At 37.5% G+C, this 21,963-nt stretch overlaps 1 protein-coding gene across 5 annotated transcripts in view; it reads left to right on the top strand.

The window, feature by feature from the left end:
• The window catches only part of LOC306646614 (suppression of tumorigenicity 18 protein-like), an 80,850-nt gene that overhangs the window by 17,762 nt on the left and 41,125 nt on the right, over positions 1-21,963 (top strand). For 2 of the 5 annotated variants that reach the window (XR_013759893.1, XM_079115251.1), the window contains exons 4-7: positions 6,834-7,405; positions 17,147-17,397; positions 18,249-18,470; positions 21,813-21,901. Coding sequence is in view for 2 of the 5 variants with exons in the window: in XM_079115251.1 (XP_078971377.1) it covers positions 17,288-17,397; positions 18,249-18,470; positions 21,813-21,901 (421 nt within the window). In the remaining 3 variants the exon portion in view is untranslated. The remainder of the gene's footprint in view (positions 1-6,833; positions 7,406-17,146; positions 17,398-18,248; positions 18,471-21,812; positions 21,902-21,963) is intronic. The other 3 variants (XM_079115250.1, XR_013759894.1, XR_013759892.1) reach the window with 3 other exon arrangements.

The following is a 21,963-nucleotide window of genomic DNA, read 5'->3' as shown; positions in this document are numbered from 1 at the left end:
ATCTGTGTCTTCTCTTTTATTAATTAGTCTTTCTAAGGATTTATCCAATTTTATTAGTGTTTTCAAAGAACCAACTTTGATTTTAACAGTGTTTTTTTGTAGTCTACTTTAAAAGAAAAGTTTCTGTTCTCATTTACTTGTACTTTCTTTAGGTTTGATTTAGTATTCCTTTTCTCCCCTTGTGGAAGATACATAGAATACTGTTTTTTCCCCTAATGTATGCATTTAAGCTGTAATTTCCTTCTAATAACACCTCAATTCACATCCTACAATTTTTGATGTGTCATTTTTATACTCATTCAGTTAAAAATATTTTGTCTACACTGTAATTTCTTCCTTGACTCATTGCTTAAAAAGTGTGGTTGTTTTCAATGATAATATTTTTGTTGATTTCTTAAATTAAGATTAAAGGAGCCTTGTGCAGTTGTACACGCCTGTAATCCCAGTAACTTGGGAGCCTGAGGGAGGAGGATTGTGAGTTCAAAACAAGTCTCAGCAACTTAGGGAACCCCTAAGCAACTTAGTAAGACTCTGTCTCTAAATAAAATATAAAAAAGGATGGTGATGTGCCTCAGTTGGTAAGTGTCCCTGGGTTCAATTCTTGATACCAAAAAAAAAAAAAAAAATTAAAGAATCTTAGTAATTAAATGATTTTACTTCTTTGATGCATGTTGAGATTTGCTTGATATGTGGTCAACTTGGGTGGTATTCCGTGTGTATTTGAAAATATTTTTTATTCTATAGTTATGGGGTACAATGATTGGTTTTGTCAACTTTATTATCACTGAGACCAAAATCTTTACAAAAACAATTTTAGAAGAGGAAAACCTTATTTGGTGCTCAGGGTTTCAGAAACCTCAGTTCATAGATGACTAATTCTATTCCTTGGGCCTAAGGTGATGCAGAGCATCATGGTGGAAAGGTGTGGAGAAGGAAAGCAGCTCAGAACATAACAGCCAGGAGGCAGAGAGGGACAAAGTTTGATCACCAAGGACAGAATATAACTCGGAGGCGCACCCCCAGTGACCCACCTCCTCAAGCCACAACCTACCTGCCAACAGTTAACCACCAAATTAATCCCTATCAGCAGATTAATGCACTAATTGGGTCAAAGCTCTCATTACCCAGTCATTTCACCTCTAAACTGTCTTGTACTGTCTCACACATCAGTTTTTGTGGAGGACATCTGTTATCTAAACCCTAACAGTGATCTATGTACATGAAGTTGATCAAGTTTTCAATCATGTCTCTCTTCTATATGTATCAGTTTTTGTTTGCTTGTTTTCTCAGTTAGTATTTTAATCTCCCTCCTGGATTGTGGGCTTGTCATTTTGAATCTTTCAGGTTTTGCTTTATGTTTATGGAGGCCATTATCACTTGCATATAAATTGGAGGTTGAGATGACTACATGACTACATGGTGAGTCAACCCTTAACATATGAAATATCATACCCTCCCCCTTTCAGTCTTGGGTGAGATGCCTTAAAGTTTTATTTTCTCTGAATGTATAACTGGCTGTGCTAGCTTTTTGGTTATAATATACATTGTGTAGCTTTTTCCATCCTTTGGCTTTTAATCTTCCTGTGTCCTTATGTTTAATCTGTGTCTCTTGTAAGGACAACACCGTGAAGTGGTATTCCCCACCCAGCTCCACCTTTCAGTTGCTTTTTAGTCTGTTTGTACTTAAGTAATTATTGGTACTTTGGGAATTGGACCCCAATTGTATTATTTTCTATTTGTCATCTATTATTTGTTCCCTTTTTCTCTTATTTGCTTGGATTATTATTATTATTGTTTATTTATTTATGGTGCTGGAGATTGAACCTGGAGACACTTTGCCACTGAACTGCATCCCTAGCTCCCTCATTTTTATATTTTTGTATTTTAAAAATTTTTTTCTAGTTGTTGATGGACCTTTATTTTATTCATTTGTTTATATGCAGCACTGAGAATCAAACCTAGTGCCTTCCACATTAGGCAAGTGCTCTACCCCTGAGCCACAACTCCAACCCTCCCTTCTTTTAATTGTTTTTTTTTTTAGTTACATGACAGTAGAATCCATTTTGACAATGATTATACAAGGGTGGAATATATCTTATTCTAATTAGGTCCCCATCTTTTGGATGTACACAGTGGTGAGATCCACTGTGGTATATTCATATATGTACATAGTAAAGTTAGGTCAGATGCAGTCCACTGTCTTTCCTTTCCTATCCTCCCTCCCTTTCCTCCATTCTCCTCTGCTTAAACTGTTCTGTTCTCTCCCCTCCTTGTTTTACATTAACTTCTGCAAACCAGCAAAAACATCAGGCCTTTGGCTTTTTGGGACTGGCTTATTGAACTTACCATGACAGTCTGTTGCACAGGGTCTGTAACTATGGAGGGGACCCACAGCTGATACTAGCAACTATGGGGGACTCAGTCAATGACTCACATGCCAAGATCTGAGGAAAAACTTTATTCAGGAGAGATGGAACATCTGTCATATAGGAAGCTGCTTCTGTCTTTATTGCATATAACACTGTCTTACATGCATGCAGTTAAGTGAGCCACACACCTTAAAGGCTAAGCCTTGTGTAAGAAGTTACTAGTCTATTTTTTGGCAGATTATATATTTGTAATAGAAGGTAAAACACAGCCATGTGAACACAGAAGGTGACAGTTTCTCAGACCACAGAAGAGCTGTCTTATAGCCCATAGAAGGACATTTTGTTCACAGAACACAGGAAAAGGGTGATGGGACCCAAGTCCCCAAGGGGCCTGAAAGGTGTATGCCATGTTGGCCTCCTTCCAGGGGCAGGGCGGAAACCTAGTCCCCAAGTGGCCTGTTTGGCATGTCTCCTGAGAGAATGCCACATAGGCCTCCTTCCAGAATGGGGCCCACAGTAGCTTCCAGATCCATGATCTGACAAATATCATAAAGTCATTTCTTAATGGCTGAGTAATACTACATTGTGTGTGTGTGTGTGTGTGTGTGTGTGTGTGTGTGTGTAACATATATATCACATTTTCTTTATCCATTCATCCATTGGAGGGCACCTGGGTTGTCTCCATAGCTTAACTATTGTGAATTGAGCTACTATAAAAATGGATATGACTGCATCACTGTAGTTTCCTGGCCCTTCTTATTTTTTATTTTGTGGCAGGGTCTAAGTTGTTAAGTTGCTGAGACTGGCCTGTAATCTGTGATTCTCCCTCAGCCTCATGAATTGCGGAATTACAGGTTTGTGTCAGCATATACAGCAATCACAGTATTTTTTAAAATTCTGTTTTTGTTTCTACTGTTACCTTGTGTTTTAGCTTATTCTTTTAGTTGTTGCTGTATTATGACATGAATTTTTAACTTTTAGTAGCAGTAATAAATAATACTTTACCATGGTCTGCATAATACAAGAAGCTTAGAGCACTGACTTTACTGACCTCATTTTGCTTTCTTGTTTGTTTTGCTTTTTTGCATATTAATTCTACATATATTTTAAATAACACAAAATATTTATATTATTGTTGTGTGAAATCAGAATTCCTTTAGACTTCACCTTTATTTACCCTTCTGGAGCTCCTCATTCTTTTCAGTAGTTCCTTACTTATTTCTGAATTCTTTTTTCTTCTGCCCCAAGAACTTCTGTGTTTCTTTTAGAGCTAGTCTGCTGGAAACCACTTTTAAGTCACCTACTATTTATTTACATTTGCCATGCTAAAGATATCATTTCATTGTCTTCTTGTTTCCATTGTTTCTGTTAAATGATAGCTGTCAACCTTATTTGAAATTCATTTTAAAGAGTTTTATCTTAGATTTTTAGGTATTTTACTGTGAGATGACACATCGAAACATATGGATTTGTATTTTTGTTTCATGCATCTGTGACTAGAGTCTACTATCAATTTTGGAAAACCCTTGGAGTGCTAGACCTTTTTAATGCATTCATTATATATCTTTATTTTCTTGTTTTCCCTCTTAAACTCAAGACATTTTTTATTGATCTCTCAGATCACTAACCCTTTTTTCTTTGGTAACTAACCTTAAGTCTTCCTGTTTAAAGTCTTCACTGGTTGTTTTTCAGTTCCAGAATTTTTAATTGATTCATTTTTTGTGAATTGGAGTTCTCTGCTAGAATCCTCACTCTTGTCTTCTATTTCTTTGGCAATAATTGTTGATATTTTAGAGTCTATATTTGGCAGTTCCACTGTCTGAAAATTGTTTGTTGGCCTTGCAGATCAGTTTCTTTTCTGTTTCGTTTTGGTCATCTGTTCCTGCCTCCTGGATGCCGGGGTAGCTTTTGATTGATGCTGTACACTGACTAAAACATTGTAGAGGCTGAAAATGATGTCTTCTCCCTCAGGAGGGTGTATTGCATTTCTTTGTCCAGCTGTTAGAGGGTGACGTTGATCGCCTTGACCCTGTCAGGGATGAGGATCATTCTGGGCTTCTGGTGTTGTGCAGACCGTTCCTGTTCAGTTTTGGCTTTGAACTGAGCCTTCACCTGCAGGAGACTCTGCTGGAAGCCAGAGTATTCACCAGGGCTCCTCTTTTCTGGTGGACACTCACCCACAGGTTTTTTAATCTTCTCAGCATTACTGGGCTGTTGGGGGCCCTGCTTAGTTTCTTAGCTTGTTTATAGATGCTTTCTGCTTCTCTGCTAGCTTCTAACAGGCTTTAGCAAATGCCGGGAGAAGAAAAGTAGAGAAGGTATTCAGCTCACTTCTTTGCTTATTCCTTCTCTCTAGGATCTTAGCTCTTTAAATTTTTTAAACATTTCTTAACTTTTAAAATTTTTCTTAGTTTTTCTGTGGTGCCTTTAAAAAGCTGAACATTTTGTTTTCTGATCTGGTAGTGTTTTGAGAAATGGTGAGTCTGGTACTAGCTGGTACCCATTTTAACCAAAGTGAGTCTCTTACCTACCTCAACTTTTCTATCATTCATCTGGAGCAGCTTAGATGGAAAGTTCAGTGAGACAATTTGACTGAAGACTTTGGCATAGCATGTCGGCATATGCTTCATTCTTTCTCATGGCAGTGCCGTTTCAATGTCAATGTGAAAGCAAGGATTAATTTTCTATGTCACTTGCCCTATTGCCTGTAGACAGAGACTTGTTTACTGAAAGCAGCCTAACAGGCTAAGTTTATATAGCAGAAGTGTAATTAACTTCTCTTTTAGCTTAAGAAATAAATCAGAGGTGTTAAGATTGATGTATTTTTACTGCTTTCTATTGAGTTCAGTTTTTACTGATTGAGGTATGTATATTTTTAGGGGTTATAAATGAATCTCAGTAGAGACATCATAGTATCAGTTGAGAGTTTGGACTTACTATACTAAGGCGTTATTTGTTTCTATCCCAATGCTTACATAAAGAAATCAACACACTACTTTTACACTGCATTAGTTTACTCATCTGTAAAATGACAGCAGTTCCATCACCTATCTCAATGGATTGTTAAAAGGATTAAATATTGTGTACAGTTCTGCATTGGTATCTATACCTTAAACAGGGTGGTTTAAACAGAAATTTATTTTCTCTCACTTCTGGAGGCTGGAAAGTCCAGGATGGAGGGTCTGGACAGGCTTCTGGTGAGGGCTGTCTACCTGGCTTGCAGATGACTGCCTTCTTGCTCTTTGCTAACAAAGCCCTTCTGCAGTTCTTGGGCACAGGTGTTGGGGATCTCCTTATTCCTCTTATAAGACCATCAATCCTGTTGGAGTATGGTGCCACCATTGTGACTTTATTTGCCCCTAAATACTTCCTTGGAGGCCCACATCCAGAGTCCCACCAGGGGCTGGGGCTTTAGTATGTAAATTTCAGGGGAATGCCATTGAGTCCTTGGCAAACTGAGACAGGAGCCATGACTTAGAATGGGCTCTGTCCCAGTAAAACCATTGAATAGTAGAAAAGTTGTATAGTTGAATCACTGTAAGCCAGGTACCTTCTGTACATAAAGGTACTTAAAATAGTCACCTGTTGTCGCTGGATCTTTGCGGTACCAAATCCGCGGATGTTTGTTACCGCCTGCAGCAACAATTTGCATGGGTCTTATGGGTGGTGGACTAGAAACTGAGCTACTTCTATCTCTGGGCTGCTTCCTTGCTTGCTTGTTTATAAAGGATAGAGGAAATGAGGCTTACTTGCTTTGAGAGGAGAGAGAGACTTTGCTTAAGAGAGAGACTTTGAGAGAAGGAAGGCTTTACTTAGAGCTTAGAGGAAGAGAGACTTGCTACGCCTTACTTAAGGTCTGTTGCTTCTTACTGGTGTGTCCTGCATCCTGTGAACTAAGGGTACGTCTGCCTAAGGTGCTTTAGTGATGCGTCTCAGTTCTCCACTCTACGATCTGCCTTCCACTGCTTTCTGCTAGCTGCTGTTCTGCTATTTTTTCTGCTAATGGCTTCTCTGTGCTTCTTTCTGCTAGCTGCTGCTCTGCTGTCTTTTCTTTCTTCTTGCTGCTTGTTTCTGCTGTCTTTTCTTTCTTCTTGCCCTATTCCTGCTAGCTGCTGTGCTCTTCTTTCTACTAGCTGCTGTGCTGCGCTGTCTCACTCCGCCTATGCTTATATCACCTGCAGGAGGTGGAGAGCAGGGCCACGCCTCTTATGCAAAGATTAGCAAGACGCTAGATGTCCGAGCAGGCACAATTAGGAGTGCTTGAGAACACATGCACATACATTGTGTGTGTGGATGATAAATCACCTGAGTGTGCTTATGTTAATTAACCTCCTCGCTGCCGATGTGATCAGGTGCCATTCTGGCGCCGTCAACATGGCACAGCCCCCAACAACCTGTCACATAGTAATTAAATTAATTATGGTTGTGTGTTTCTAAACATTTCCCCCTTTTTTTCTTTTCTAGGTACTGACTTTGGATTACATTTTAGAACAGCAGGAATAGTGATATCTCCCCATCAGGACTGCTAAGAAGCTACAGAGAATCCTATGTAAATGAACTGTGATCTCCTTTGCTGCCCCTTTACCTGGGGAGACCCCTGTATTTCAGCACATTCAGGAGTGTATATCGAGCACCATCATTATGAGTGTGATGAGTTTGTTTTTCTTCACAAGTCCAGCCATGAAGAGACTTCTTGAGTGGAAACAGTGTGATGGAGAAGAAAAATGGTCAGAGACGGCTAGGGTTGCTGCATTGGTGAAGAAACTGAAGAAGAGGAAGGGAGCCATGGAGGAGCTGGAGAAGGCCATGAGCTGCCCAAGGAAGCTCAGTCACCATCCTCCACCCGCTGGATGGCAGGCTGCAGGTCTCCAACCGGAAGGCACTGCCTCACGTCCTTTACTGCTGCATGTGGTGCTGGCCAGATCTTCAAAGCCAGCATGAGCTGAAGCCCCTGGAGTGCTGCAAATTTCCTTTTGGCTTCAAGAAGAAGAAAGTCTGCATCAATCCCTACCACTATAAGTGCATAGAAAGCCCTGGTGAGTGTGTCTTTCTGTGTTGATCACTTTATGTGCCAAGCAGCAGATTCATGGTCTTTGAAAGAACAGAATTTCTCTCTCTGGTTGTAATTCCAAAGTATTGAGGCAACTTGTGTGTATGTGTTTGTGTGAGAGAAAGACAACGTGAGCCCATGTGTTAGTCCACTGGCTCTCTCATTGAAACAAACACCTGAGATAATCAACTTTTAAGGAGAGAAGGTGTGTTTGGGCTACAGTTTAAGGAGTTTCAGTCCATGATCAGTTGGATTCCTTGTGTTTGGGCCTGTGGCAAGGCAGTGCATAATGGCTTGGCATGCGTGGCAGATCAAAGCTCATCTTGAGTACAGAAGCTGGGGTTCCACTCTGCCCCTCAAGGGCATACCCTCAAGGACTGGAAGACCTTCAGTAGGACCACCTTTTAAAGGTCCCACCACCTGCCAATAATGCCACTCTGGGGAACAGCTTTTAATATGTGGCCTTTGGGGTACATTCCCAATCCAAACTGTAGCAGCCCATGACTGTTCCATACATTTTAACAGCTTAGAACTCTTTAATCAGCTCTGTTGGAAACAGGCTGTGAAAATTGTCACTGCAATACCAGTACCATTAATTTTTAGTAAATGTTGCATTTCTGGATTTATTTTTTGTTTCACTTTGTTCTCTACTTTTCTAAAGACAAATTTAGCTATGATATATATCACAAGAGAAGAAAATTAGGAAATAATATGCTGTTGCTTGCCATTGACGTACACGAGGGAAGTACATGATGGTGGCAGTTGGGACTTAACACTTTGTCTATGAGAACAGCACTTATCATCTCTAGTGGAGGATATGAAGGAATTAGGCTGTGACATCATTTCTTAGTATTGTAAGATATTCCTAGTTTTTACACGTGTTCTGTTTTGGAGGTAAAGTATATCCAGTTGATCTTCCATACATGTGGATTCTGCATTCATATCTAGAACCAGCTGGGGATTGGAAATATTCAGAAAAAAATACATCTCTACTGAACACGAATAGATAATTTTCTTCCAATTATTCTCTAAACAGTAGAGTATAACAATTATCTGCATAGCATTTGCATGGTATTAGGATTTATAAGAGATTCAGAGATGATTTACAGTGTGGAGGAGGATCTATGTAAGTTATGTGCAAATCCTACACCATTTTATATAAGGGACTTGAACATCCACAGATTATAGATTCTGAGGAGAGTCCTGGCACCAGGATAGATGACCATCTTTATTGTTTTATTTTTTAATTTTTAAAAAATTTTGCAGACTGTACTTTGATTAATTGTACACAAAGGGGTACAAATTTTAATTTCTATGGTTGTACACAATGTAGGTTCACTCCATTCAGGTAATCATACATATACATAGGGTAATACTGTTGTTCTCATTCTGCTATCTTTCCTTCTCCCACCCCCTCCCCTACTCTCATTTTCCTCTACACAATCCAAAGTTTCTCTATTCTTCTCTTACCCACATGCTACCCTAAGCCCCATTATGTATCACCATGCACTTATCAGAGAAAATATTTGGCCTTTGGATTTTTGGGATTGGTTTATTTCACTTTGCATGATATTCTCCAACTCCATGCATTTACCTGCAAATGCCGTAATTTTATTCTTCTTTATGGCTGAGTAATATTCCATTGTGTATATATACCACAGATTCTTTATGCATTCATCCATTGAAGGGCATCTATATTGGTTCCATAATCTAGTTATTGTGAATTGAGCTGCTGTAAACATTAATGTGGCTGCATTACTGTAGTATGCTGATTTTAAGTGGGTATTAACATAGGGGTGGAATAACTGGGTCAAATTGTGGGTCCATTCCAGGTTTTCTGAGGAATCTCTGTACTGCTTTCTAGAGTAGCTGCACCATTTTGCAACTCCATCAGCATGGATGAGTGTGGCTTTTTATCCACATTCATGCCAACACCTATCATTGCTTATGTTCGTGGTAATAGTCATTCTAATTGAAATGAGATGAACTCTTAGGGTGTTTTTGATTTGCATTTATCTAATTGCTAGAGAAACTTTTTCATATATTTGTTGATCACATATATCTTCTGTGAAGTGTCTGCCCAGTTCCTTGGCCCATTTACTGATTGGATTCTTTGTATTTTTAGTATAATGCTTTTTAAGTTCTTCATAAATTTTGGAGATTAGTGCTGTGTCTGAAGTGTGTGTGGAAAAAGATTTTCTCTATTCACATTATTAATTGTTTCCTTTGCTGAGAAAACCTTTTTATTTGAATCTATCCCATTTAGTGATTCTTGCTTTCATTTCTTGTGCTCTGGGGGTCTTGTTAAGGAAGTCTGTTCCTAAGCCAACATGAAGAAGATTCGGACCTACTGTTTCTTCTATTTGGTGAAAGGTCTCCAGTCTAATACCTAGGTCCTTGATCCATTTTGAGTTGCATTTTGTGCAGGGTGAGAGAGAGGGGTTTAATTTCATTTTACTGCATAGGGATTTCCACACCATTTGTTGAAAGAGTTATCTTTTCTTCATTGTAAGTTTTTGGCACCTTTGTCTAGTATGAGATAATTGTATTTATGGGTTTGTCTCTGTGTCTTCTATTCTGTACCATTTGTCTGCCTGTCTGTTTCATTGCCAGTACCATGCTGTTTTTGTTACTACTGCTCTATATGGTTTGTGTATTGTGATACCTCCTGCATCACTCTTCCTGCTGAGAACTGCTTTGGTTATTCGGGTTCTCTTATTTTTCCAGATGAATTCCATGATTCCTTTCTCTATTTCTATGAGGTATGTCATTGGTATTTTAATCAGAATTCAATTGAATCTGTATAGCACCTTTGGCAGTATGACCATTTTGACAATGTTAATTCTGCCTATCCAAGATCATTCCATCTTTTAAGGTGTTCTTTAATTTCTTTTAGAGTTCTGTAATTCTTATTACAGAGGTCTCTCACCTCTTTGGTTAGATTGATTCCAAATTATTTTACTTTGTTTAAGGCTATTGTGAATGGAGTAGTTTTCCTAATTTCTCTTTCAGAGGATTCATCACTTTTGAATAGAAATGCATTCAATTTAGCATTAGAAATGCTACCTTGCTGAATTCATTAGTTCTAGAAGTTTTCTGGTGGGGTGTTTTGGATCCTCTAAATATAGAATCATGTCATCAGCAAATAGTGATAGCTTGAGTTTTTCTTTTCCTCTTCATATCCTTTTAATTTCTTTGGTCTGACTCACTAGTATTTCAAGGGCAATGTTGAATAGAAATGGTGAAAGAGGGCATACCTGCCTTGTTCCAGTTTTTAGAGGTAATGCTTTCAGTTTTTCTCCATTTAGAATGATGTTGGCTGTGGGCTTAGCATATATAGCCTTTACAATGTTGAGGTATGTTCCTACTGTCCTTATTTTTTCTAGTTTTTTGAGGATAAGAGGTGCTTTATTTCACTACAGACTTTTTCTGCACCTAATGAAATAATCATATGATTCTTAATTTTAAGTCTATTGATGTAATGAATTACATCTATTGATTTCTGGGTGTTGATCCAGCCTTGCATCCCCAGATGAACCCTACTTGGTCGTGGTACACTATCTTCTTAATTTGCTTTTGTATGCAGTTTGCCAGAATTTTGTTAAGGGTTTTTGCATCTATGTTCATCAGGGATATTGTTCTGAAGTTTTCTTTCCTTGATGGGTCTTTGGTTTTGATAACACATTGATTCTAGCTTCATAGAATGAATTTGGAAGGCTTCCCTTCTTTTCCATTCCATGGAATACTTTGAGGAATATTGATATTATTTCTTCTTTATAGTTCTTGTAAAATTCAGCTGAGAATCCATCTGGCCCCATACTTTTCTTGGTTCATAGGCTTTTGGTGACTTCTTCTGTTGCATTGCTTGAAATTGATCCACTGAAAATGTGTATGTCCTCTTGATTGAGTTTGGGAGGATCATGTGTCTCTAGAAATTTGTTGATATCTTTGAGATCTTCTATTTTGTTGGAGTACAGATTTTCAAAATAGCTTCTAATTCTGTGATGTATTTCAGTGGTGTCTATCATATTTCCTTTTTCATCTCAAATTTTAGTAATTTGAGTTTTCTCTCATCATTGTGTGGCTAAGTGTTTATATCAGTTTTGTTGACTTTTTCAAATAACCTACTTTTGGTTTTTTCAATTTTTTGAATTGTTTCTTTGTTTCAGTTTGATTTCAGCTGTGATTTTATTTTTTTCCTGTCTTGTACTACTTTTGGTACTTTTAGTTTTTGTTTTTCTAGGGCTTTGAGGTGTAATGTTAGGTCATTTATTTTTTGACTTTTTATTCTTTTATTGAATGTGTTCCATGCAAAGAATTTTCCACTTATTACTGGTTTCATAGTGTCCCACAGATTTTGATTTGTCATTTTGTTGTTCTTGTTTACCTCTAAGAATTTTTTATCTCCTTCCTGATGTCTTACGTTATCCATGCTTCATTCAGCAGCATATTATTTAGTCTCCAGTTATTGGGATAGTTTCTTTTTTCATTATGTCATTGATTTCTTATTTCTTTCCAGTATAATCTGATAGAATACAAGGTAGTATCTCTGGTTTTCTGCATTTACTAAGGGCTGCTTTGTCAGTCAGCAAAGGGAGGAACTACCCTAAAGGAAACACTAATCAAAGGAGAAACCAAGATGAGTTCAAAACCAAAAATAAGCTAAAATGACCAAGAATATAAATCATATCTCAATAATAACCCTGAATATAAATGGCCTAAACTCAATAATCAAAAGACACAGACTGGCAGATTAAATTAAAGACTCGGCAATATGCCACCCTCAAGAGACTCATCACATAGGAAAAGACATCTGCAGACAAAAGGTAAAAAGATGGGGAAAAATATACCATGCATATGGAATCAGTATAAAAGTAGAGGTATCTACCCTTGTATGAGATAAGGTAGACTTCAAGCCAAAGTTAGTCAGAGGGATAAAGAAAACATTTCTCACTGCTTAAGGGAACTACAAACCAGCAAGACATAACAATCATAAATATTTATGCCCCAAACAATGGAGTATCAATGTATGTCAAACAAATCCTTCTCAATTCCAGGAACCAAACAGACCACAACACAATAATACTAGGTGACTTTAACACATCACTCTCAGCACTGGATATATCTTCCAAACAAAGACTGGACAAAGAAACCATAGAACTTCATTTCTACCTCATGGAATATTTGGCTGAGAATGTTCTGAGTGCAGGCTTTCTTTTTATAAATTCTTTTAACTTTTGTTTATCATGGAAAGATTTTATTTTGTCATTAAATATGAAATTTAGTTTTTCTGGGTAAAAGATTCTTGGTTGACATCCATATTCTTTCAGACCTTGAAATATATTGTTTCCAGGCCCTTCTAGCTTTTAGGGTCTTGGCTGAACAATCTGCTGATATCTATATTGGTTCCCCCCTATATGTAAACTGGTGCATTTCTCTTGCAGCCTTTAAAATTCTATCTTTATTTTGGATGTTAGACATTTTCATTATAATGTATCTTGGTGTGGATCTGTTATAATTTTGTACATTTGGTGTTCTGTAAGCCTCTTGTGTATGACTTTTCATTTCATTCTTCAGGTTTGGTAAATTTTCTGATATTATTTCATTGGAAAGGTTATTCATTCCTTTGATTTGTTTCTCTATACCTTCCTCAATTCCAAAAAATTTTAAATTTGGACTTTTCATGATATTCCATAATTCTTGGAGGTTCTGTTCATGATTTCTTACCATTGTCTCTGTTAGTCAACTTTATTTTCAAGATTAAGTATTTCGTCTTCATTGTCTGAGGTTCTTTCTTCCAAGTGATCTAGTCTGTTGGTGATGCTCTCTATTGAGTTTTTAATTTGGTTTATTGTTTCCTTCTTTCAAGGTTTCTTTTTTCTTTCACAATCTCTGTCTCTTTGTTGAAATGATCTTTTGCTTCCTACATTTGCTCTTTTAACTGTTTTTTGGAGCCTGCATTTGCTCTCTTAACTCATCCTTTGCTTTACAGATGATTTTAATTATGTACATTCTGAACTCCTTTTTCTGACATTTCTTCTACCATGCTGTCATTGGATTCTGTTAATATAGCATCTTGGATTGTTTGGGGCACTATTCTTCCCTGTTTCTTCATGTTGTTCATGTCCCTTCCCTCTATCAGTTCAGATCTTAGGTATTGCAGTTTCCCTGCTATAGGTTTACAGTGACCCTGCAAACGTCCAATACCTCATCTAACAGTGAGCTTGTAGTTTCCAGCAGGTGTCTCAGGGTGGGAGCTACCCCACCTAAAGGCAGTGGTTTATGCTTTGGGGATAATCCAAGAGAGCTGTATCAGATTCTGAATGCATTGGTAGATCGGTGGACTCTGTGTGGGGTGCAGGTGGGCCAGGGTCCTGATGAAGCTCTGACTATCTTTTTATAGTTTTGCCCTCAAGTTAGAAGCCATGTTCTGGACAATTGGATCAATCAAAAGAGATATGATATTGAAGCATTTAAGTATCTCATTGTCAGATTGGGCCAGTTTTGGTGATGGAATGGCTTTTAATAGCTAATGTTCAGTAATGGTTCCTAAAGGTAAATGTGCAGTAGAATCAGAGGGTTCCCCTCCTAGAATTCCTGACCCTGGGAAAGCTGGTAATCTGTTTTAACAAGTACTTCAGGTATTGCTGGCATAGTCATTGGAATGGTGTTTGGAAATTACTGAGCCAAATCATGTAATAACATGATTTTTAGATAAAAGGTAGTCAGAAATATTGTTTTTAAAAAAGTATATAAAGAGTATTTAAAGAATGGGGAATAATTTATAAACTCCTTTCTATTTACCACCCTGTTTGATAACAGTCTACACACAACTGAAACCCTTGTCCTTGTTTCTCTGACCTCTACTCTGAATTTGATATTTATCATTCTTGTGCATATTTTGTACTGTTATGATATATGTGTGAATCCATGACAACATACACTATTATGTTGTATGCTTTAGAATGCTTTACAATACTAGCATTTCCTTTTGCAACAACTTATTGTGTTCATTCAACATTTTATTTTTTGATTGTAGATGATACATTTTAGGATTAACTTTGATTCTGTGAAGAACCCTCTAGATATTTATTGAAATTTCATTGATCCCATCTGGGGAAGATTGACATAAGTAGGCATATTATTATTTAATATTCTTTAAGTTTTCTTCACATCTTCTCATAGATGTATTTCTAGGTGGCCATTTTTATCATATCTTTGAAAGTTGCATTGTTACAGTTGTTCTATGCTAAGCAGGCAGTTGCTTTTTTCCAAACAACCTCACAAAATTCTCCCTATTAGTTCAAATGTAGCTGTTCTTTACTGCTCATTATACCAGATGTGCCGGAATTTTTTTTTTTTTTAAATCACAAAGATTAACATAGAATCACATGATCCTCTTTAGTTAGGAGTTAAAATGGAGCTAAGAGTTTTAGAGAATGAAAAGCAGGGTCTAAGTAAGATGTGCAAATATTTAGGTCAATGTGTTTTGATTCCTACGGTGATTTTCCAGGCTACTGAGGGAAGATTTTAGTCATGCACATGTAATGAAACTGAGACCCTCATAGATTAAATGACTTATGTATGAGACATGTGGAAAGGAGAGCTGTTTTGACCGGAAAAGTTTTCTGAAGCCAGGATCCACTACTGGAAACTACTGGGTGTGTGCCCTACCTACTACCTGGTTCCAGCCTCCAGCTTTCAGCAAGCACTGCAGGAGGTGGTTGCCTCCCTCCTACTGGTCACCCTTGGATTCCCGTGCTGTAGGATACAGATAGGATCCAGTCACCATCCTGCTCCCCAGTCTTGCTGTAGCTCTGCACAGTGTGTCCTGCCTTCCCTCCCATCTTTCTTTCCTTCTCTTCATGTCTGTGTACCATGTGTTCTGTAAGGACACCTGGTGCTCTTTTTTTCTGCCTTCACACCTCCCTCCTCCCTTTCTGTTCAGCTCATGCTGTCCTTGGCATCTGACCTTAATGGATGTCAGTTTCTTGGGCAGCCTCTTAATACCTTCTCTGCAGCCCAGATAGGCCATGCCTGTGTCACAGCAGCCTGGGTTTCCTCCTAGTGCTCTGCACTGCTGGGATCACCCTTGGACTTCTCCATAAGACAGTGATTAAAGCCTCATGAGGGTGGAGGCCATGAGAACATCTCTATTTTCAGTGACTTGTATAGTTCAATAGATGTTTACTGTAAAGTGAAAATGCTGGTTCTGACTTGTCTGTTGGTCATTTGCCCATCTTTTTAGAGATGAATTTACTGTTCTTATATATTGTCTTACTATCCACTGCACTTCTTTGGTCATTTCAGTGCTGATGAAGATTAAAAGTAAAACTGATACTGAGATGATTTTGTTACTCTTAGTAATTTACATGGTATAATAAAAGGTTTGATAAGGAGGAGGTGGAAAACTTACTAAAATAGGCATTTTGTGACTCTGCAACTGTCATTTCAGTTTTTCCTTACCTAAAATTTTGGGAGCCATGCACAAAACAGTTCTAGAAAAGTTTTTGAGACTGAGGCTTAGATCAGTTTAATTTGAGCATATCAAGATTTTCCTTTTTCATATTGTTCTCTGTTGTGGAAGTTGGAACCGATGGCTTTTTTCCCAGAGACTGCTGTAAAGTAGCCCCTGTACCTGGTGGTTAGAAGCAACTCTTAAAGCAGTGTTTCACTGAAATTGTTAATATAAAAAGTTAAGCATACAAACCTTGTTTATAATACAGAATACATATTATCTCTTTAAGTTATTGATGAAAGACTTGTGTCAGTTTTTTTAGTTACCTGGAAAAGATGTGTTAATTTTTAAAAATTTCATTGGAATATAAAAAAGTATTCCCTATTTTGTGGCTCAATATTGGAAATTGACATTTCATGAAAGATCATTGAGATATAATTTTAAAAAAGAGTATTCATACTTTTCTTTAGAATATTGCTTTGTCTCAAATAAAACTCTTGTTTGGGTTGAGATCTTAACCAGAGAGAGCATAAATATGGAATGAAATATAAAGAGAGTCTGTACAAGAATGTTGAGGAAAATAATTATTTTGTAATAGTCTCTCTGTTTTCATTTTTATTGGGTATTTTTTAAAGGTCAACATAAAGATGAAGATCTGTATTTATTCTAGTGTATTTTGAAACTTATTCCTAATCAGGATTTCAAATAGAAATGAATTCCCTTCCCACTTTCACCTGTCTCCTTAATTAATGGTTGATTGTTGATAATAGTGAACTTGGGTCATGAGGCAGGATGGACCAGATGCAGGTTATTCAAGTTCTCTGGTGATAATAGTAATGCTCTAAGTCTCTAGAATTCACATGTACCACTGTTGTTCATGTGGAATAAAAGGGTTATCATGGCAGAAAAAATAAATCATTGACAAAACCCACTTTGGAAAGCTGCTCTTCTTACATGAAAGATAAGATCTTTGCATGGTGTAGACAGAAGCTCATCCATAAGTTGTACGCTCCAATTCAAGTTATTTTCAATATAAGGTTTTAAAAAAATAATGTTACAATAGCTAACAGCTAATGCCATTGTGTACCCAGCACCATTCAGTCGTGACCTCTTAACTTTTTCTTTAAAAGTGAATTCTTAAACAATTAACAAATATTTAAGCAGAAAGAATTTCACCCAAAGCAGCTCTTTCTGCTCAGTTATATTTGAATGTGCCACAATCCCCGTCCCCCCGCCCGCTACCTCAGGACCCTGTCCTGCATTTTCCAGGTGTCTGACCCCAGTCTGCGATGGGTCTGGGCATGTGATGAGAAACTATGCATCCCACAAGAGGTAGGACTGATCCTTTTCTTTTTTTTCTGAGATGAGAGCATGGGTGTGCAGTATGACTGAGTGAGACCACTGGTTTTCATGTTGTTAATGTTAATTATATATTTTAGCTTGTATAGCTATCCTCATGCAAGAAAAAGGGGCATCGAAATGCCCACTACCAAGGAAGACAAAGAAGACCCTGAACTTACGTAAGTGCAATGGAGACAGCATTGGGGTCAGCTGTTTCTGGTTGGCCTCATTGGAAGAGCCTTAGTTGGGACACAGGTGAACTTCAGCAGAGTCCCTTTGAGGAAAGGCACCCTGCTGAATACCTGCTGACTACTGAAGCAAGAGTCAGATCGTTTGGAGGTTTGAGTACTTTTTCCCATTCAGAACTAAATCTCCATATTTATTTGACAATGTGAAAGAAATAGCAGTTTTTCTAAAGGAAAACAGCATTGTAGAAGTTCTCCAGAATGACAAATACAGCCATTTTCTCCTGAGATTTTAGTTTTGCTTAAGGTAAAATTCAGTCTGTTGAATTTCCTTCTCTAAGAAATATGCTACCAGGCCTAGTTATCGATATTTAGATTGTTTTTTCTACAAGATTTCTAAATACTGTATTTAAACATTTGCAAATGTAAATCCCAGTGTTAGGAGCAATGTGCTATGTAGCATCAATCAGAGCAGGAACCTTTGTTTAGAATCCATAATTCAGTGCTTACTTGGTTGGCTCTAGCACTGGAAAGCACAGGCTTGAATGTGACTCCACTGCTTATAGAATAGGTGAGAAGTCAGCTGAAATCTGTAAGCCTCATTTTTCCACCTATAAAATGGGATCATAACACTCTCTATCCTGTGGGTTTGCAGCAAAAATTAAGAGATAATGCATTTAAAATGCTTAGATCTAAGCCTGACAGCTATCACTACTAATACAATGCTGCTTGCTACCAGGTGTGGCTGTTATGCAGGTATACAGTTTCATGAATTTCCTCCAGAATGGTGTGGAACCATTTCTTCCTTCTCCCAAGCTGGTAATGTGTGTCTTTTGTCTCTCTAGATGTCCTATAATGGGGTGTAATGGCCAAGGTCACATATTAGGTAAAAATACAGCACACCACATTGCTTCTGGCTGCCCCCTGGATGCCAAGAGACAGAGGGAGAGTCTTCTCAAGGAGGCCTCTCTCTCCTGGAAACTGAGCAAGCAAGAGGTGCCCCCTTGTCCCTTCCTGGGCTGCAAAGGACTGGGCCATGAAAATACTGATTCTGTCACTCACAGAAGGTAACTTTTTGTTTCCTACCTTTCTGTTCTGTTACTATAATTGGTTGTCATCTGGGATGCTTGGGGGAGGAGGCAGAACCCCTCCAAATGTCATTAATTAATGCCCTTTAGATGTCATAACATTACCATGCTAGGTAGATATTTGACTAGTCTAAAAAAATGCTATTTTCTATATTTCTGAAAATTCACTACAGTTAGTGCCCTAGAAACTGTGCACTTGTTTTTTGTATTCTAAAATATCACATATGCTGCTATTTTAAGATGGTTCAGATTGTTAATGTTTCACTTCAGTTCCTGGAGTTGTTATCTACTCTATTATGTGATGTGATTGTAAACTCTCACTTTGCATATTTATACCATTCCCTCCCTCTCATGCATTGGCTCAAATTTCTGGCCAACATGGTAATTATTTTGCTTTGAGGAAGATGTGACTCATCTCCAGCAGCCAGAAAGAAATGACTTAACAACTGCCAAGTGTACAGCAGGATGAGGAGAGATTTAAAACCCTTTTATAGTTTCACAATGACTTAAGTCTTTTATCACCAAGTGTCCTGTTGTTTCATCTGAGCCCTTTGTTGGACAAGCGCAATCTTTGTCCAGCTTTTGGGTTTGCTTTCTACCTAAAGGAAAAGAGCGAGAAGATGTATGACATATTTCTCCAAACTGTGTGATGAGTCCCCATTCTAGTCTTGGGAGCCACTGTGCCCAGTGCTGATTTAAAACCCAGTAAAGTCCAGGAACCTTTGTTTTTAAGCAGTGTAGAAACCCAGCAAATTTGGAGCATCATGACACTGTTCAGTTTTTAGAAAGTGGATCAAAGGACTCAGAAAATGAAGACTTCTAGAAAGGACTTGTTTCCAGGTTGTCAGTAAACCTGCTTACTGAGAAAACTTGAATTTTTGTGGGTTTTGGGGTTTTTCTGTTTTGTTTTAATATCCTTAAAATGCAGGCTAAGGTCCACCATAGCTCATCTTGTTTAATTCTGAGTTTGGATCATTAATGTGTGGTTAGGCGCAGCTGTCACAAGTCAAGTGTGCCATTAAGTGTGTCCCTGTCCATTTGGTTCTAAGAAGTAGATGAAGATCTCACTCACATTATGTGGTATACCTTAAGAGGGTTTCAGATTTGGTCAAAGCCCTGTAAGCACACTTTTTTCCTGCCTGTTCATTAAGGAGCTCCAAAAACAGAGGGCTGTACCACAGACCTGCCAAACTTCATCTTCTAAAGGATAAAGAACTTCTAAAACATTATTCCTACACAATTTTTATTTTTTAATGTCTTAAAAGATACAGAATAAATTATTGTGTGGTATTTTTTAAACCAAAGCCTCACTTTCACAACCTTATGCTTCAATTCTAAGCCATTATGGATGATTATGGATGGGCGCTTCATCAACATTTTTACAACACCATATCACCCAGGAAATTTCTTACAAAATATCTAAAAAAATTTATCCTTCAGGAAAGAATGTCAAAGGGCCTCAGAGGACATGTTACTATCCATTATGTTACAAGGAGACTTAATACAAGCACCTCTAAATATGCAGTCTACCAACTAAATATTCATCTCTTTCATGATCAGTTTTTTTTTTTTTTTTGTGGTGCTGGGGATTGAACCCAGGGCCTTATGCTTGTGAGGCAAGCACTCTGCCAACTGACTTATCTCCCCAGCCCTCATAATCAGTTTTTGAGAACACAACATTTAGCAATAAAACAAGACAAACTTGCACACACTCTCCAGAAAAAGAAATAATAAGAAAGCATATCTTGGTCATGGTTGACATGAGAAGCTTCCAGAATGGAAATTCATGGTTCCATGTTCACTTTGTGTCTCTTATTATTTTATTTTCCCCTGTAAAATAATTTGTCTTTTATCAAATTTGAGCAAACCACATAACCTTCATTTTGTATATGATGTTAATGATCCTTTTTATTAATGTGTTTTCATGTATTGATATTTTTCATACTTCATAGAATCTTAATTTAGAACACTATTCTTATTTAATTTTTTATTTGTTCTAATTAGTTACACATGACAGTAGAATGCATGTATACATTTTGATAGATCATACCTACATGGAGTGTTGTCTTTCATTTTTCTGATTCTATATATTGTAGGATCACATTGGTTATGTAGTCATGTATGTACATGAGGTGATAATGTCTGTTTTAATTTACTATTCTTTAAAAATACAGTAAATCACATTTATGAAGGGCTTTGTTCCAGAAACATTTTCTTCTACTTTTCACATGGTTGAAAACTTCAGGTTGAAAATGATCGTTTTATAGATGAATTGTAACCACATTGCTATGAATGAAAAATATTTAAAATTACGGGTTAGGGTCATTTTTATTTTGATCTAAAAATTGTTCCCACAGTGATGCAACAAAACTGGAAAAGAATTACTGGCTGCTTGGAACAACAGAATTGTCAAATCATAAATGGTGAAAATGGGCTTAGTTCAAAGTTGCCATTATCATATTAATGCAATGTAAATAAAACCAGTGATGTTAAAGGGGAGGAGTATTGCTGAGGAGTGCCGCTCTTCTGTGGGAGGGATTACAGACACTGCCACAGAAAGCACCCCTCAGCCAGGACAGCATCTGAATACATGTGGTGCAGCTCCCTTTATTCTCCTTTAAGGGTAGAGACTTGTAAAATGAAAAAAATAATATTTTAACAGTTAAAGTGAAAAATCAGAAACTTTCCCATAACTGGAGTGAATTTGCCATAGGAAAAGTTTTTATTCATTCAAGTCATCCTACAAAGATCAGAGCACACTTTCTATACAAACAAGAACTAGATGCTGCTTTATTTTTTATGGAATTTTAGTCAGTTAGAAACAATTGCTGTCCATAATCTACATGTACAATATTGTGTTGATGGAAAAATAAGGTAGCTATCACTGCATCAGTGCAGCAGAGAACATAATGAACTAAATCACGCTTATGTAGCAGCAATGACTAGTTGAACATTGATGTAAAGAAAATTTTAAAATAACACAAAACTTTTTCTGTGACTGGATTTGAATCTCAGAGGTAGAGTGCTTGCCTGGTTTGCAAGAACCCCTGGGACCCACACCCAGCACGGCCAAAAGAAAAAAATTTAAAAATTCACTCTTGAGGGCATTTTTGCCTTTGCTTTAATAGCTATTTATTGATTACTTTGTACAAAGAAACTGTGGGCTGTGATATAATTAGTGGGCAGTGCAAAACATAACTAGTAAAAAAAAAATAATGATTTAAGTAAATAAAACATCAGTAGTAGGTAATGAATACAACTCTTTATTTTTTAAAAAAATAATGTTTCTTTCACACATTACTCTGAATTCTGTTTTCACAGCTTCTCTGGAAATCTGCTCAATGCACAAACTATCATAAAGGACAAGGTCCCAAAGGAACTAATGACCATCAAGCACAAAGTCATTGGGGGTAAGTCACCACCTCCACTGGGATCTAGATGGTAGCCCCCGAGGGGTTCTGCATGTGGAAGT

This window comes from Sciurus vulgaris (assembly GCF_902686455.1).
Source record: "Sciurus vulgaris genome assembly, chromosome: 16".
In the NCBI taxonomy this organism is placed as follows: domain Eukaryota; kingdom Metazoa; phylum Chordata; class Mammalia; order Rodentia; family Sciuridae; genus Sciurus; species Sciurus vulgaris.
Note: the sequence above shows the minus strand (reverse complement) of the source record. Positions and strands in the feature narration are given on the sequence as shown.